Here is a 16,026-nt window from a genome sequence, read left to right as displayed (position 1 = left end):
GAAGGGATGTAGTATTTCGCCCCTACTATTCAATCTGCACACCGAAGAAACGATGGTGGAAAGAAAAGAAAGCTTAAAGAGCGGGATTAGAATTCAAGGTTGAAGGATATTAATGACAAGATTCACTGATGATATTGCTATCGTCAGCAAAAGTCAAGAAAAATTACAGGATGTGATGAATGGGATGAACAGCTTAATGAGTACAGAATATGGAGTTAGAGTAAATTGAAGGAAGACGGAAGAAATGAGAACGGGGAGACACTTAACATGAGGATTGATGGTCATGAAGTAGATGGAGTTAAGGAATTCTACTACGTAGGCAGTAAAATAACCAATGCTGGACGGAGCAAGGAGGACATCAAAAGCAGACTGGCTATGGCAAAAAGGCAATTCGTGGCCAAGAGAAGCCTACTAATATTAAACATAGGCTTTTATTTGAGGAAGAAATTTCCGAGGATGTACGTCTGGAGTACAGCATTGTATGGTAGTGAAACAGGGACAGTGGGAAAACCCGAACAGAAGACTTTTTTCTCTTTGTTTTCCCTAAGGGACCAAACTGCTTAGGTCATTAGTCCCTATGCTTACACACTACTTAAACTAGCTTATGCTAAGAACAAAACACACACACACACACAAACACACACACACACACACACACACCCATGTCCGAGGCAGGACACAAAACTCCGGCGGAAGGAGTCCCGCAGTCAATGACATGGCGCCTCTAACCGTCAAAAAAAGAGGAAAATATAAGCATTTGAGTTGTGGTGCTGCAGGCGAATGTTGAAAATTCGGTGGGGAAAGAGGAGGTTCTGCGCAGAACCGGAGAGGAAAGGAATGTCTGAAAAACACCGAGAAGGATAAGAGACAGGATGATAGGACATCCGTTAAGGCATCAAGGAATAGCTTACATTGCAGAGCTGTAGAGAGCAGAAACTGTAGAGGAAGACAGAGATTGGGACACATCCAGCAAATAAAAGAGGAAGTAGGTTGGAAGTGCTACTCCGAGATGAAGAGGTCGGCACAGGAGAGAAATTCGTGGCGGGCCGCATCAAACCAGTCAGAAAAGTGATGACTCAAGGGAAAAAAAGAAAGAAAGAAGGAAAGAGAGAGAGAGAGAGAGAGAGAGAGAGAGAGAGAGCACAACTTCAATGTTTTGAGATGAGGGATCAAAGCTCGCAGACGAGGACACCCATTCTTTTTTTTTCGAATCAAACTGTTTTGTTTGTTTTGCTGCGTCGTCGTTCGTAGGAGCTTAAGGCATAATTGTGTAAGTCAGATTTTTACGCGCTGTTTTGGATGGCAAACTGATGTCTGTCTGTAAATGCACAACAGCATCAGAGAAAGCACCACACGTTGTACTGTGATATCGTTTGTATGATGCATGTTGGGGCAAAGTGAAATAAGTGTGATTTGCACCACAATGCCATGAAACAAAATTAGAAGTACAACATGAATTAAATTGAAGGAGAGCCGAATCTGCACGAAATTTGATGAAAGTGCATAAGTAATCAAATTACAGCTTCCAAGATGTTAATTCTTGTACATCTGCCATGGAAAATCCCTGGCTCTTCCAAAGTTTTCATTAGCATGCTGTCACGACCTCAGATCTGCCTCAGCTTTCATGTCTGTTCGGGACGAAACTATAGTTTCGAGAAAGTCGCAGGAAATTTCATCACTCGTAGCGATACACGTAAAATAAGTGGCTAGTCTAAGGCAACTCATAGAAATGTACAGCCGGCCGGAGTGGCCGAGCGGTTCTAGGCGCTACAATCTGGAACCGCACGACCGCTACGGTTGCAGGTTCGAATCCTGTTTCGGGCGTGGATGTGTGTGATGTCCTTAGGTTAGTTAGGTTTAAGTAGTTCTAAGTTCTAGGGGACTGATGACCTCAGATGTTAAGTCCCATAGTGCTCAGAGCCATTTGAATCATCTGAACCTAAGGACATCACACACATCCACGCCCGAGGTAGGATTCGAACCTGCGACCGTAGCAGCAGCGCGGCTCCGGACTGAAGCGCCTAGAACCGTCTGCTGAATGGAATTAACAGTATAAGTACAGGATTGAGGATAAATCGAAGAAAGTCAAAAGTAATGAGAACAGCAGAAATGAGAACGGTAGGAAACTTAACATCAGGGGTGATGGCTACGAAGTTGATGAAGTTGAGCAATTCTCCTACCTAGGGAGCAAAATTACCAGTGATGAACGGAGTAAGGAGGACATCAAAACCAGACTAGTAATGGAATAAAGGGCATTCGTGGGCAAGGGAAGTCTACCAGTATCAAACATGGGCCTTAATTTGAGGAAGAAATTTCTGAGAAAGCGCTAATTTGAGGAAAAAATTTCTGAATATGGACGTTTGGAGCACAGGATTGTATGGTAGTGAAACATGGACTGTGGAAAACAGATTCGAAGCATTTGAGATGTGGTGCTACAGACGAATGTTGGAAATTTGGTGGACTGTGTGGTGTCACAAGGCTTAGACTGTCCCACCCCTCATTAAATCGACCAAGACTTATACGAATAATTGTAAGAACAGTTGTTATTATTATGTTCTTTAAGTTTGTTTTTGGGTTTTTCAGAAATACTGTGGGAAGAAAGTTTATTTATGTTGCAGATAACGTGGAAAACGTTGCCCAACTATCACCACGAAAGTTCGACGTAGCGGCAAGGGGGCAAGGAATAAAACGAATGCAGCAAACTACCGCGAGCTTCCTAGGTCGTTGTTGGACAACGTCAAAGGAAGAGAGATTCTGCTTTCTCCTTGTAAACAGATCGAACGAGTCTTGAAAGGTTCATGTAAAAACGTGTAGGCGGGTGACACATTAGGTGGGACCCGATGCCTGTAATACTTCCACAGTTATTAAAAAGGTGTTAAACGGCAAAACCAATAGTTCATCACTTATATAGATAAAAAGTAGTAAAGATATAGGAAAGGAAGAGCTGCGGCGGCAGAACGAAAGGTGATACACATCGCTCAGCAACGAAGGAGGACATAAACAGCGGGTGTTACGTGGTGAAAACAAATCAACTGATAAAATAGTAAATCTGTAATTAAGCATAAAGCCACGTAACACTGCAATTGGTAAAGTATGGAATGAATAGCAGAATCGGAGAGGAAAGGAATAAGTGGAAAACACTGATAAGGACATGGGACAGGTTGATAGGGCATCTCTTAAGACATCAGGAAATGACTTGGTACTAGAGGGAGCTGTAGAGGGCGAAAACTGTAGAGGAAGACAACAGATTGGAATACATCCGGCAAATAAATGAAGACGTAGTTTGCAAGTGCTACTCTGACATGAAGAGATTGCCACAGGAGAGGAATTCGTCGCAAACCAGCAACGATGTATAAAAATATCGATATATCGAGTGGGCTGCGCGACTGTATACCATCGACGTCTACATAATCGAAACAATATTTATCGTTATTTAGTACTGAATATGGAAAGTGGTATTTTTATTTTCTCTCTTTTCTTGGCTCATCAGCAGATTTCTTGCCCATTTCGACTTTTACCAATCTTTGCAATCTGTCAGTAACTGTCTGACAACGGGCTTGATTTAATTTCATATCAGTACTACAAATGAGCACCGGATTTGAACATGAATGTACCTGTACTGCATATTCATGGGAGCTAGCACTGCAGGTGATACGTACGAAGTGCAAATTGCATTTGGTGACAGCAGTACGTGATAACCGTGTAAATTATCATTCCCTGCTGCCAACACAAGAAGGCTGCAACGTCATGAAAAGAATTTCCAAGCTCTGATTCCCTGCCAAAAGAGCTAAAGCAATACGTCGGTCAACCACATTTACGATGGATCTGTGAGCCTGTAAAGTTCTACCGAGCGATGTGGCGCAGCGGCTAGCACACTGGACTCGCATTCGGGAGGACGACGGTTCAATCCCGCGTCTAACCATTCTGATTTAGGTTTTCCGTGATTTCCCTAAATCGCTCCAGGCAAATGCCGGGATCGTTCCTTTGAAAGGGCACGGCCGACTTCCTTCCCCGTCCTTCTCTAATCCGATGAGGCCGATGACTTCGCTGTCTGGTCTCCTTCCCCAAACAAAGCAATCATGTGAAGTTCTGTATTGAGGGTCGTCATTTGATACTTGTTTTGCCAGAAACTGCTCAGAAATAATATAATAATTTCGTGCGAAAGAGTGGCATCGTTAGTAAACTTGGTGGTGACAGGTAACAGAAGCAGACTGGCGGGGTAACATATTAAGCAAAGAGTTCTGTTATGGTGTATCGGCGGCGATTAATGCTTTTGTTTTTGTAAAGAAGTGATTTTCTAATACATTCTGTGTCTTTTATCGGTTAATGTTATACATTACATATTGAGTACTTGACGATTTTCGGAAGTTTCTTAACTGTTTCTGTCATTTCGATCACTTTTTTTTAAAATTCTTGTAAATACTGAAAACAGCGACCGATATATCGAATTATCGATATTTTTGTCCCGATATCGTCGCGGTTCTTACAAAGAGCGATATAGTATATACAGACATATTTAAAAATTTGCCCATCCAGTGCCGAAATTCTGTAAAGAGTCGAACTGCCGTGTATAAAACAGCTTCAAACATGTGATTACTTTAGGAATGAGTTAATGTGTTAAGCGTTCGCCGTAAAGCGTGTAAGCGACCAAAAATTTAGAAAAGTTTAGAAATTATGCATAAAGTGCTTTGGAAGCCGCTAAGTGCTCTGATTGTGAAACATTCAACGACTTAAACTTGGTAATTTGCGCTACACTTTAAGCAAAAGCTAGTCTTCCGTGCATCTCAATCCTTACAACGTCATACCTGATGATTTATTTTTTTCGTTTATTGGATTTCGATCCCCCCCACCCCCACCTAGAAGGGGGCGTGCTGGTAGCAAAGCAGCACAATATGCCGCTCTGCAGCCTATAGAAAAGTTAAAAAACAGAATCAGGAGACATGAGAACAATAAAAGCAGGCGATAAAATGGTGGCTGTTAAAAACTGAAATATGGAGAAAACGATTCGAAGAAAATACACTCCTGGAAATGGAAAAAAGAACACATTGACACCGGTGTGTCAGACCCACCATACTTGCTCCGGACACTGCGAGAGGGCTGTACAAGCAATGATCACACGCACGGCACAGCGGACACACCAGGAACCGCGGTGTTGGCCGTCGAATGGCGCTAGTTGCGCAGCATTTGTGCACCGCCGCCGTCAGTGTCAGCCAGTTTGCCGTGGCATACGGTGCTCCATCGCAGTCTTTAACACTGGTAGCATGCCGCGACAGCGTGGACGTGAACCGTATGTGCAGTTGACGGACTTTGAGCGAGGGCGTATAGTGGGCATGCGGGAGGCCGGGTGGATGTACCGCCGAATTGCTCAACACGTGGGGCGTGAGGTCTCCACAGAACATCGATGTTGTCGCCAGTGGTCAGCGGAAGGTGCACGTGCCCGTCGACCTGGGACCGAACCGCAGCGACGCACGGATACACGCCAAGACCGTAGGATCCTACGCAGTGCCGTAGGGGACCGCAGCGCCACTTCCCAGCAAATTAGGGACACAGTTGCTCCTGGGGTATCGGCGAGGACCATTCGCAACCGTCTCCATGAAGCTGGGCTACGGTCCCGCACACCGTTAGGCCGTCTTCCGCTCACGCCCCAACATCGTGCAGCCCGCCTCCAGTGGTGTCGCGACAGGCGTGAATGGAGGGACGAATGGAGACGTGTCGTCTTCAGCGATGAGAGTCGCTTCTGCCTTGGTGCCAATGAGGGTCGTATGCGTGTTTGGCGCCGTGCAGGTGAGCGCCACAATCAGGACTGCATACGGCCGAGGCACACAGAGCCAACATCCGGCATCATGGTGTGGGGAGCGATCTCCTACACTGGCCGTACACCTCTGGTGATCGTCGAAGGGACACTGCACGGTACATCCAAACCTTCATCGAACCCATCGTTCTACCATTCCTAGACCGGCAAGGGAACTTGCTGTTCCAACAGGACAATGCACGTCCGCATGTATTCCGTGCCACCCAACGTGCTCTAGAAGGTGTAAGTCAACTACCCTGGCCAGCAAGATCTCCGGATCTGTCCCCCATTTAGCATGTTTGTGACTGGATGAAGCGTCGTCTCACGCGGTCTGCATGTCCAGCACGAACGCTGGTCCAACTGAGGCGCCAGGTGGAAATGGCATGGCAAGCCGTTCCACAGGACTACATCCAGCATCTCTACGATCGTGTGCATGGGAGAATAGCAGCCTGCATTGCTGCGAAAGGTGGATATACACTGTACTAGTGCCGACATTGTGCATGCTCTGTTGCCTGTGTCTATGTGACTGTGGTTCTGTCAGTGTGATCATGTGATGTATCTGACCCCAGGAATGTGTCAATAAAGTTTCCCCTTCCTGGGACGATCAATTCACGGTGTTCTTATTTCAATTTCCAGGAGTGTATAAAAACAAGCAGTCGGTGATGCTGATAAAAACACATAGTAAATAGACAGGCACAATTAAAAACAGGCGACAGTCTGGTTTCTGTTCACATGAGATAAAAAAACACAACTAGCGACAGGTGGCTGTTCGCAACATTGACAGGGGAAGCACAACACTGAACACTCACTTAAAACAGCACTATGTAGGCGACACGGTGGAAGATGTGGGGGGGGGGGGGGGGGGGGGGAGGATCCGGACCGATGAGGAAGAAAGGGAGAGGAGAGAAAAAGAAAAAAGGGGGAGCCAAATGGAGGGAGGGGATATAGAAAAGGAGGCGGGGCTGGACGAACACGAGAAGGATTGGGAAAGACAGTGGAGCGGAGAGCAGAATTACACGGGAGAGAAGGGAGTCAGAGAGAGGCAAGGTGGGGAAAAACAGGATAGAAGGGGGGCAGAAGGAGCATGGGAAAAGGATAGGAGAGAGTGGGAGGTGAGGATCAGAGTTGATGGGAGGGATAGATGGAGGGAGGGCATCATCTGGAAGGGGGATATGACGGAAGCCAGTTTGGGAAAGGAGATCAAAGGTGTAAAGGTGGATGATAGGGGGAAGACAACGGTGAAGGTGTGACAGAGGGCGGGGATGGGAGAGGAGAGGAACAACCAGGGGGTGAGGGGGATCAAGGCGGCGGGAGGTGCAGAGGATGTGCATCTGTTCGAGGAAAGGTGAGGAGATAAGGGAAAGGAATCAGGTCATAGGGGATCCGCGTGAGGGCAAGAGGTGTGCTCTCATTACCTATGTGTCCTACAACGATATACTTTTGCAAGTAAGTTCAGTGATGCGAAAGTCCTTCAATAAGTAATGCTACACATTGTTTTCTTCCAGAAATCAGGTATGTTTTATTCAGGATTCCAATAAACCCGATCATTCCCCATTCTTCTGGCTATAACAACCTATTTTTTAGCGTACTCTCCGTTCAGTGCAAGGTCCTTATGCCACCAAGGAGGGCGTGTCCCATGTGTACCACTCCACTAGTCGATATTGGAGCCAACGTCTTGATGCATCGCTAACCTTCCAATTACCTGTGTACTACTGCCCACGCAGTGTATCCTTGTGACAAGCATATGTAGACGTTCTTCAAGCACCAATAAAAATATCTGGTTCCCCACCAAAAGAAACTCAATGGCAGCTCTCTGCTTGTAACGCACCCCCGATACAGAGGACCTATGTATAGCGCCTCCACCTATCGAAACTCTATGAAACTACAGGATCTGAAGTGCGAATATTCCACCAAGTCATACAATAAATCCCACATTTCTTCGACCGAAACTGGCCAGGAGAAAGAGTGTTGCATTACTTATTGAAAGTCCCTCGTGTATGTAGCGTCAGAGAAACTTGTATAGGCAAGCGTATTCAAATACAGAGATATGGAAAGAAGTTGAATACTGCTCTGCGGTCGGGAATACCTAGATAAGACAACAACTGTCTGGCGCAGTTGTTAGATCGGTTACTGCTCCAACAACGGCAGGTTATCAAGATTTAAGTGAGTTTGAACATGGGGTTATAGACGGCGCACGAACGACGGGATACAGCATCTTCGAGGTACCAGTGAAGTACGACCATTTTACGAGTGTACCTTAAATATCAGGAATCTGGTAAAACATCAAATCTCCGACATCAGTGCGGCAGGAGAAAGATCCTGCAAGAACGGGACCAACGTGGACTGAAGAGAATCGTTCAAGATGGCAGAAGTACAACCCTTCCGCAGGATCCAACAGATTTCAGTGCTGAGCCATCAACAAGTGTCAGCGAGCGAACCATTCAATAAAGCATCATCGATATGGGCTTTCGGAGCCGGAGACCCACTCATGGACCCTTGATGACGGCACGAAACAAATCTTTACGCCTCACCTGGGCCCTTCAGCAACGACATTGGAGTGTTGATGACTGGAAACATCTGGCCTGGTCTGACGAGTCTCTTTTCAAATTGTATCGACCGGATGGACGTGTACAGGTACGGAGACAACCCCATGAATCTGTGGATCCTGAATGTCAGTATGGGACTGTTCATGATCGTGGAGACGCTGTAATGGTTTTGGGCGTGTCCATTTGGAGTGATATGGGATGACTCTGACAGGTGACACGTACGTAAGCATCCTGTATGATCACCTGCATCCTTTCATGTCCACTGTGCATTCCAACGGACTTAGGCAATTCCAGCAGGACAATGCTCCAGGAACACTATTCTGAGTTTAAACGCTTCCGCTGAGCACCAAACTTCCCAGGCATGAACAGTATTGAGCACATCTTGGATGTTTTGCAATGTGCTGTTCAGAAGAGATCTCCACCTCCTCGTACTGTTACGGATTTATGCACAGCCTTGGACGATTAAGGTGAGAGTTCCCTCTAGCACTACATCAGACATTATTCGAGTCCATACCACGTCGTGTTGTGGCACTTCTGCGTGCTTGTGGGAGCCCTACACAATACAGTTTCTTTGGCTCTTCGGTATAGATACTGTCTGGAAAATGTGTTGCCACTATACTTAGTAGTAAAGAAGTACTAAATTAATACGGGATGCCTGATGTTCAAGTTTTACTGCTCTCCGTTTTAAGCAAAAGTTTTTCGCCCACCTCAAGGTTTAAGACGTCAATCTCCTGATTGATAATTAGATAATTTTGCAGTTACATTCAGTTGTGTATGTTGTTATTGCGTGCAAACTGTAGTGCAAATAGAGACAGTAGTACAGCACTTTGTCTTCAGGCCACAGGTGGCCCATCGGGACCGTCCGACCGCCACGTCATCCTCAATGAGGATGCGGATAGAAGGGTCGTGTGGTCAGCACACCGCTCTCCCGGTCGTTACGATGGTTTTCTTTGACCGAAGCCGCTACTGTTCGGTCGAGTAGCTCCTCAGTTTGTATCACGAGGCCGAGTACACCGCGAAAAATGGCAACAGCGCGTGGCGGCCCTGATGGTCACCCATCCAAGTGCCGGCCATGCCCGACAGCGCTTAACTTCGGTCATCTGTCGGGAACCGGGAGACACAGTAGTACAGGAGTAATAAAATAAGCCTCTATGTCTACTGGTGAAGTTTGACTGCACGAACAGCGTAAATGTAGTATGTGATGCACTGTTTTCCTTTCATTCTTTTGTGGTGGGTGCGACCGAAAAAAAGTTCCCTAGAGCTTTGAAATTGTGTGTAAAGTTTGGCGGAAGTTGCTAAGCGTCTTCATTCTCAATTACTAGGTGACTGAATTATGTGTATCTGGAGATGACGAATACACGCTTCCAATGTGCGTTCACCGTGATGTCGCCAAACACAGATGCGATCATCATGATGCTGTAAACAGAACCTGGATTCATCCGAAAAAATGACGTTTTGCCATTCGTGCACCCAGGTTCGTCGTCGAGTACACCATCGCAGGCGCTCCTGTCTGTGATGCAGCGTCAAGGGTAATCGCTGCCATGGTGTCCGAGCTGATAGTCCATGATACTGCAAAAGTCTACGAATTGTTCGTGCAGATGGTTGTCTTGCAAACGTCTACTCAGAGATCGAGACGTGGCTTCACGATCCGTTACAGCCACGCGGTTAATACGCCTGTAATCTCGACTGCTAGTGATACGAGACTGCTAGTGGGATCCAGCACGACGTTCCGTATTACCCTCCTGAACCCACCGATTCCATATTCTGCTAACAGTCATTGGATCTCGACCAACGCGAGCACCAGTGTCGCGATACGACAAACCGCAATCGCGATAGGCTACAATCCGACCTTCATCAAAGTCGGAAACGTGATGGTACGCATTTCTCCTCTTCACACGATGGATAACAACAACGTTTCATCAAGCAACCCCGGTCAACTGCTGTTTGTGTATTAGGAATCGGTTGGTAACTTTCCTCGTGTCAGCATGTTGTAGGTGTCGCCACCGGATCCAACCTTGTGTGAATACTCTGAAAAGCTAATCTTTTGCATATCACAGCATCTTCTTCCTGTCGGTTTTAATTTCGCGTCTGTAGCACGTCATCTTCGTGGTGTACCAATTTTAATGGCCAGTAGTGTATATAAGCCGTTTAATATACTATGTGCGCAGACCTCTCTCATTGCAGATAATGGTGTCATTTACCGTCTAGTGAAGTCATCAGTAGATGAAAACCAATTACAACATGACTTAGACAAGATATCTTCTTAGTCCGAAAAGTGGTAATTGGCTCTAAATAATGACACGCGGAAGGCCATGCACATGAGTGCTGAACGGAATGCGTCTAAATTTCGGTTGCACGATAAATCACAGAAATATAAATGTTGTCAATGCAGTTAAATGCCTAGGAATAATAATTACGAACAAGTCAAACTGGTGGGTAAGGGGAACTGGAGACTGCGTTTTATTGGCAGAACACTTAGAACATGCAGCTAAGGAGAAGATGGAACGAAGAGGCCGGGTAGAGTATTGCGCTAGCAGTAAACTGCAACTCTACACTCAGGTGGCAAAAGCCATGCGATTCGATGTGGACTTACACAGATGGCAGTGGTATCACGTACACAAGGTATAAAAGCACGGTGCTATGTCTGAGCTGCCATTTGTACTCAGGTGATTCATATGTGCCAAAAATACCAAATTCCAGGCTTTTGCTCTCACCATTATCAACGCAGTGGCCGACGGCCTTCACTTAACGACCAAGAGCAGCGGCTTAGAGTTGTCGGTGCTAACAGACAAGCAACTCTGCTTGAACTAACCGCAGAAATCAATGTGGGACGTACGACGAACGTATCCGTTGGGAAAGTGAGGCGAAATTTGGCGTTAATTGGCTATGGCAGCAGAGGACCGACGCGGGTGCCTTTGCTAACAGCACGACATCGCCTGTAGGGCCTCTTCTGGACTCCTGACCGTGTCGGCTGGACCCTATACCACTGGGGGACCTTGGCCTAGTAACATAAGTCCAGGTTTCAGTTGGTGAGAGCTGATAGTAGGGTTCGAGCGTGGGGCAGGCCCCACGAAGCCATTGAAATGAAATGTCGTGTGGCTAGGGCCTCCCGTCAGGTAGACCTGTCGGCTGGTGCAAGTCTTTTGAGCTGACGCCACTATGGCGACTTGCGTGTCGATGGGGATGGGATGAAGATGATTAGGACAACACAACACCCAGTCCCGAGTGGAGAAAGTCTCCGACACAGCCGGGAATCGAACCTGGGCCCCTTGGCGTGACATTCCGTCGCGCTGACCACTCAGCTACCGGGGCCGACATGAACCATTTCACCCAAGGTTGTCAACAAGGCGCTATGCGAGCTCGTGGTGGCTCCGTAATGACGTGGGCTGTGTTTACAGGGAAGCGACTTGGTCCTCTGACCCAGTTCAGCCGACCATTGACTGTAAATCGTTATGTTCTACTTGGAGGTCATCTGTAGCCGTTCAAGGATTTCATGTTCCCAAACAACGATGCGCAATGTCACTGGGCCACGATTGTTATCAGCTACACTCATGCTCATAAATTAAGGATAATGCTGATACATGGTGAAACAACGCCATGGTGGGCCGTTTGCGGGTTTACAACACCTCGGGATATGACCGTGCGGTGCATTTGACCTGCGGTCGTCACACAGTGGCGCTGGCAGCAGTCCACATACGCAGAGGAGTGTTGGTGCTGTCAGAGTACGAAGCAGCGAGTAAGTGTGCAGACGTTTTCAGATGTGCTAATGGTGACTGTGTGTTGAAAATGGCTCAAAGAACACATATTGATGACGTTATGAGGGTACAATACTAGGATAACTGGAGGCTTGTCAAACACAGCAGGTCGTAGCACGGTCCCTCCATGTCCCACAAAGTGTGATCTCAGGAATGTGGCAGCGATACCAGCAGACGGGAAACGTGTCCAGGTGCTAGAGTACAGGACGTCTTCACCGATATCTCACCATCAGCGCCCGCAGATGGCCACGGAGTATATATATATATATATATATATATATATATATATATATATATATATATATTTTTCTCCTGATATATATTTCAAGAGCGGATCGGAAATGTCAGACTCACATGTTTGTACGGTACCCTCAGTCCTGTTTGCACTGCTACGTCTCGCTTCTTATGCATCTAAATTAAGTGCAAAAAATAACATTTGTGAAATACAACTTTGTTTGCGGCAAACATAATGATGTTCGAAGTGGCCGGTTTTTCCACGAAAAACCAATTTCAACAAAGTTATTTTATGCACTGTTGTTGCAACTGATTGCCGGGAATTATATATATGTACAGGGTGAGTCACCTAACGTTACCGCTGGATATATTCCGTAAACCACATCAAATACTGACGAACCGATTCCACAGACCGAACGTGAGGAGAGGGGCTAGCGTAATTGGTTAATACAAAACATTAAAAAAATGCACGGAAGTATGTTTTTTAACACATACCTAGGTTTTTTTTAAATGGAACCCCGTTAGTTTTGTTAGCACATCTGAACATATAAACAAATACGTAATCAGTGGCGTTTGTTGCATTGTAAAATGTTAATTACATCCGGAGATATTGTAACCTAAAGTTGACGCTGTTCGATCGTGTGTATCGGAGAGCACTGCAACATACATCGCGTTTCTACAGAATGATCTGCCAACGTTGCTCGAAAATGTCCCACTGGAAACACGTCGACGTATGCGGTATCAGCATGATGGTGCACCTGCACATTCCGCAATTAACACTAGGCTGACCCTTGACAGAATGTGCGACGGGCGTTTCATAGGACGTGGAGGACGCATAAAGTCGCCAGCCCGTTCTCCTGATCTTACATCTCTGGACTTCTTTCTGTGGGGTACTTTAAAGGAGAATGTGTACCGTGATGTGCCTACAACCCCAGAGGATATGAAACAACGTATTGTGGCAGCCTGCGGCGACATTACACCAGATGTACTGCGGCGTGTTCGACATTCATTACGCCAGAGATTGCAATTGTGTGCAGCAAATGAAGGTCACCACATTGAACATCTATTGGCCTGACATGTCGGGACACACTCTATTCCACTCCGTAACTGAAAACGGAAACCACGTGTGTTCGTGTACCTCACCCCTCAATGTAATGTACATGTGCGTCAATGAAAAAGACCTATAAAAAGGTGTTAGCATGTGGACGTAATGTGCTGTTCCAGTCTCTTCTGTACCTAAGGTCCATCACCGTTCCCTTTGGATCCCTACGTAATTCGGTGCTCTCCGATACACACGATCGAACAGCGGAAGAGTGGTACTCAAGCGTCAACTTTAGGTTACAATATCTCCGGATGTAATTAACATTTTACAATGCAACAAACGGCAATGATTAAGTATTTGTTTATATGTTCGGATGTGCTAACAAACCTAACGTGGTTCCATTTAAAATACGCTGGTTTGTGTTAAAAAACATACTACCATGCATTTTTGTATGTTTTGTATTAAACAATTACACTAGCCCCTCTCCTGACGTTCGGTGTGTGGAATCGGTTCGGCAGTATTTGATGTGGTTTCCGAAATACATGCAGCGGTAACGTTAGGTGACTCACCCTGTATATATATATTGTCAGGAGAACTGAATAATAATAATATATATATATCATGTGTGTGTGTGTGTGTGTGTGTGTGTGTGTGTTTGATATTTCCGATCCGCTCTTGAAATATAAACTTTGGAAGGAGAGAAAAACATATTAATTTGGTGCTGCATTATGTTTAAATTTAGATACGAGTCTTTCTGTCTGATTTATAACTGTAGTGACATTATGTAACCGGAGCGCTTCGCTATTTGCCCGAGCGCCGGGCGTAACACAATCTGCACAGAGCGGATTACGCGCGCAGCTATTAACTTCTCGGCGCATCGGGTTGCTCCGCCTCGCCAGAGATAATAGCTGCCCGCGCGCGAGCTCAAGAGGCGACGCTCCTAGCCAGAGGTAACAGCTGTCCGCCGAGGCGCCGCGCGTCATCAGAGGTAATAGCTGCTACGCGGTGAGCGAGCGCAGAGCGCTCCAGAGATAATAGCTGCTACGGGGTTATCGAGCACAGTGCGCTTCAGAGGTAATAGCTGCGCGCGGCGGCGGGAGCGCCAAAGATAATAGCTATGTGCGCAGCGCGACGCGGCGCGAGGCCTCGGGAGCAAGGTGCAGGGTGCAGGGCTGCCAACCTGATCGGCGCGATCGTTTTTCGTGGTGTTGGCAGAGCTGTTCCGGTCCGCGGCGGAGGCGGGCCCGCTGGACATCGTGAAGCTGTACGGCTGCGACGGCCGCCTGCTTAACATCTCGCCCGCGCTGAAGGACAACGCGCCCGACCGCCCCTACCGCCTCGAGGTCGTCGCCGCGCACTGCAACGGTGAGTACCTGACGACGGCACGTACATCTGACGTCGAAACGTCGCGACAGGAATAAATGTCCAAAGTGTTATTTCTACTACTGACGACACAGAGCTGCGTTGTGCTCTGTCCATGTGTCGCCAATGGACAACTGCAATGGTTAGTACCTGACGACGGCGTGCGCAATTGACACCGAAACGTCGCGACGGGAATAAATTTTCACACTGTTACTGCGACTACTGACGACACAGAGCTGCGTTGTGCTCTGTCCATGTGTCGCCAATGGACAACTGCAATGGTTAGTACCTGACGACGGCGTGCACAATTGACACCGAAACGTCGCGACGGGAATAAATTTTCACACTGTTACTGCGACTACTGACGACACAGAGCTGCGTTGTGCTCTGTCCATGTGTCGCCAATGGACAACTGCAATGGTTAGTACCTGACGACGGCGTACACACATGACGCCGAAACGCCGCGATAGAAATAAATCTCCACGCTGTTACTGCTACTACTGATGACAAACAGCTGTGTGTTCATGTGTCGGCGATGTACAAATGCAGCAAAGCGAAACGTGATGATGGTGCACCAGTCTGTCTTTTAAAGGTCGCGGTAAATTTTAGTTTTCTAAAGATTATTATAACCAATCACGAGAAGGTGGACTTTTTTCAGGGTGTAACTAAAATCACTAACAGAATTTGAGGACAGGTCCTTTACACCAAAACAAAGAAAGATCTAGTAAACATAGCCTCTAAAATGCATACTGTAATTTTAAAAAGGGTTTTACTAATGCATTGGTATATGAAATTCGTCCTATGGTTTAACACCATTTACAGTTGCGAGCTTTTATACAAGAATGCCAATAGTTTATGCCGACGTAGTTATAGGAGAGATAAAATTACAACACTCTTAAATAAATTCATAGTGTAATATTATCCGTCTAACACTAAGGAGAATTTCCTAAGGAATTCCTAGCAATTATCTAAACTGGATGTTGCCCATTTAACATAACAGCAGTTTTTCAGTCAAGAATGCGATATTCTCTTATTTACAGGGAAAATAAGGTCCTCTTTATATGTATTGCCGATATAATGTTGCTTTTTCGTAAGCGTAAAGAGAACATTTAATACTTTTGCCGGAAGGTAGAAGTGTTAGCTGTATCGGTGCTGGAACACTTTCGGATGTGTGGAACCCGGTGCACCTAAAATTTGCTGAAATTCTGGAAAATCTGAATAATAGTACATGCCTAATAACACGTCGTGGCTAATGATGTAATTTTTCTCTGAAGAAGCTGGTCACTGCGGTCGTAT

The 16,026-nt window shown here is 46.3% G+C and overlaps 1 protein-coding gene across 1 annotated transcript in view; it reads left to right on the top strand.

Annotated features, from left to right (window-relative positions):
- Nucleotides 1-16,026, top strand: part of LOC126295146 (high affinity cGMP-specific 3',5'-cyclic phosphodiesterase 9A-like) — a 2,007,270-nt gene that overhangs the window by 1,800,532 nt on the left and 190,712 nt on the right. Inside the window, exon 5 of the mRNA XM_049987432.1 lies at nucleotides 14,584-14,733. Within this exon, the coding sequence (XP_049843389.1) occupies nucleotides 14,584-14,733 (150 nt within the window). The remainder of the gene's footprint in view (nucleotides 1-14,583; nucleotides 14,734-16,026) is intronic.

Source organism: Schistocerca gregaria, chromosome 11, assembly GCF_023897955.1.
Source record: "Schistocerca gregaria isolate iqSchGreg1 chromosome 11, iqSchGreg1.2, whole genome shotgun sequence".
NCBI classification, from domain to species: domain Eukaryota; kingdom Metazoa; phylum Arthropoda; class Insecta; order Orthoptera; family Acrididae; genus Schistocerca; species Schistocerca gregaria.
Note: the sequence above shows the minus strand (reverse complement) of the source record. Positions and strands in the feature narration are given on the sequence as shown.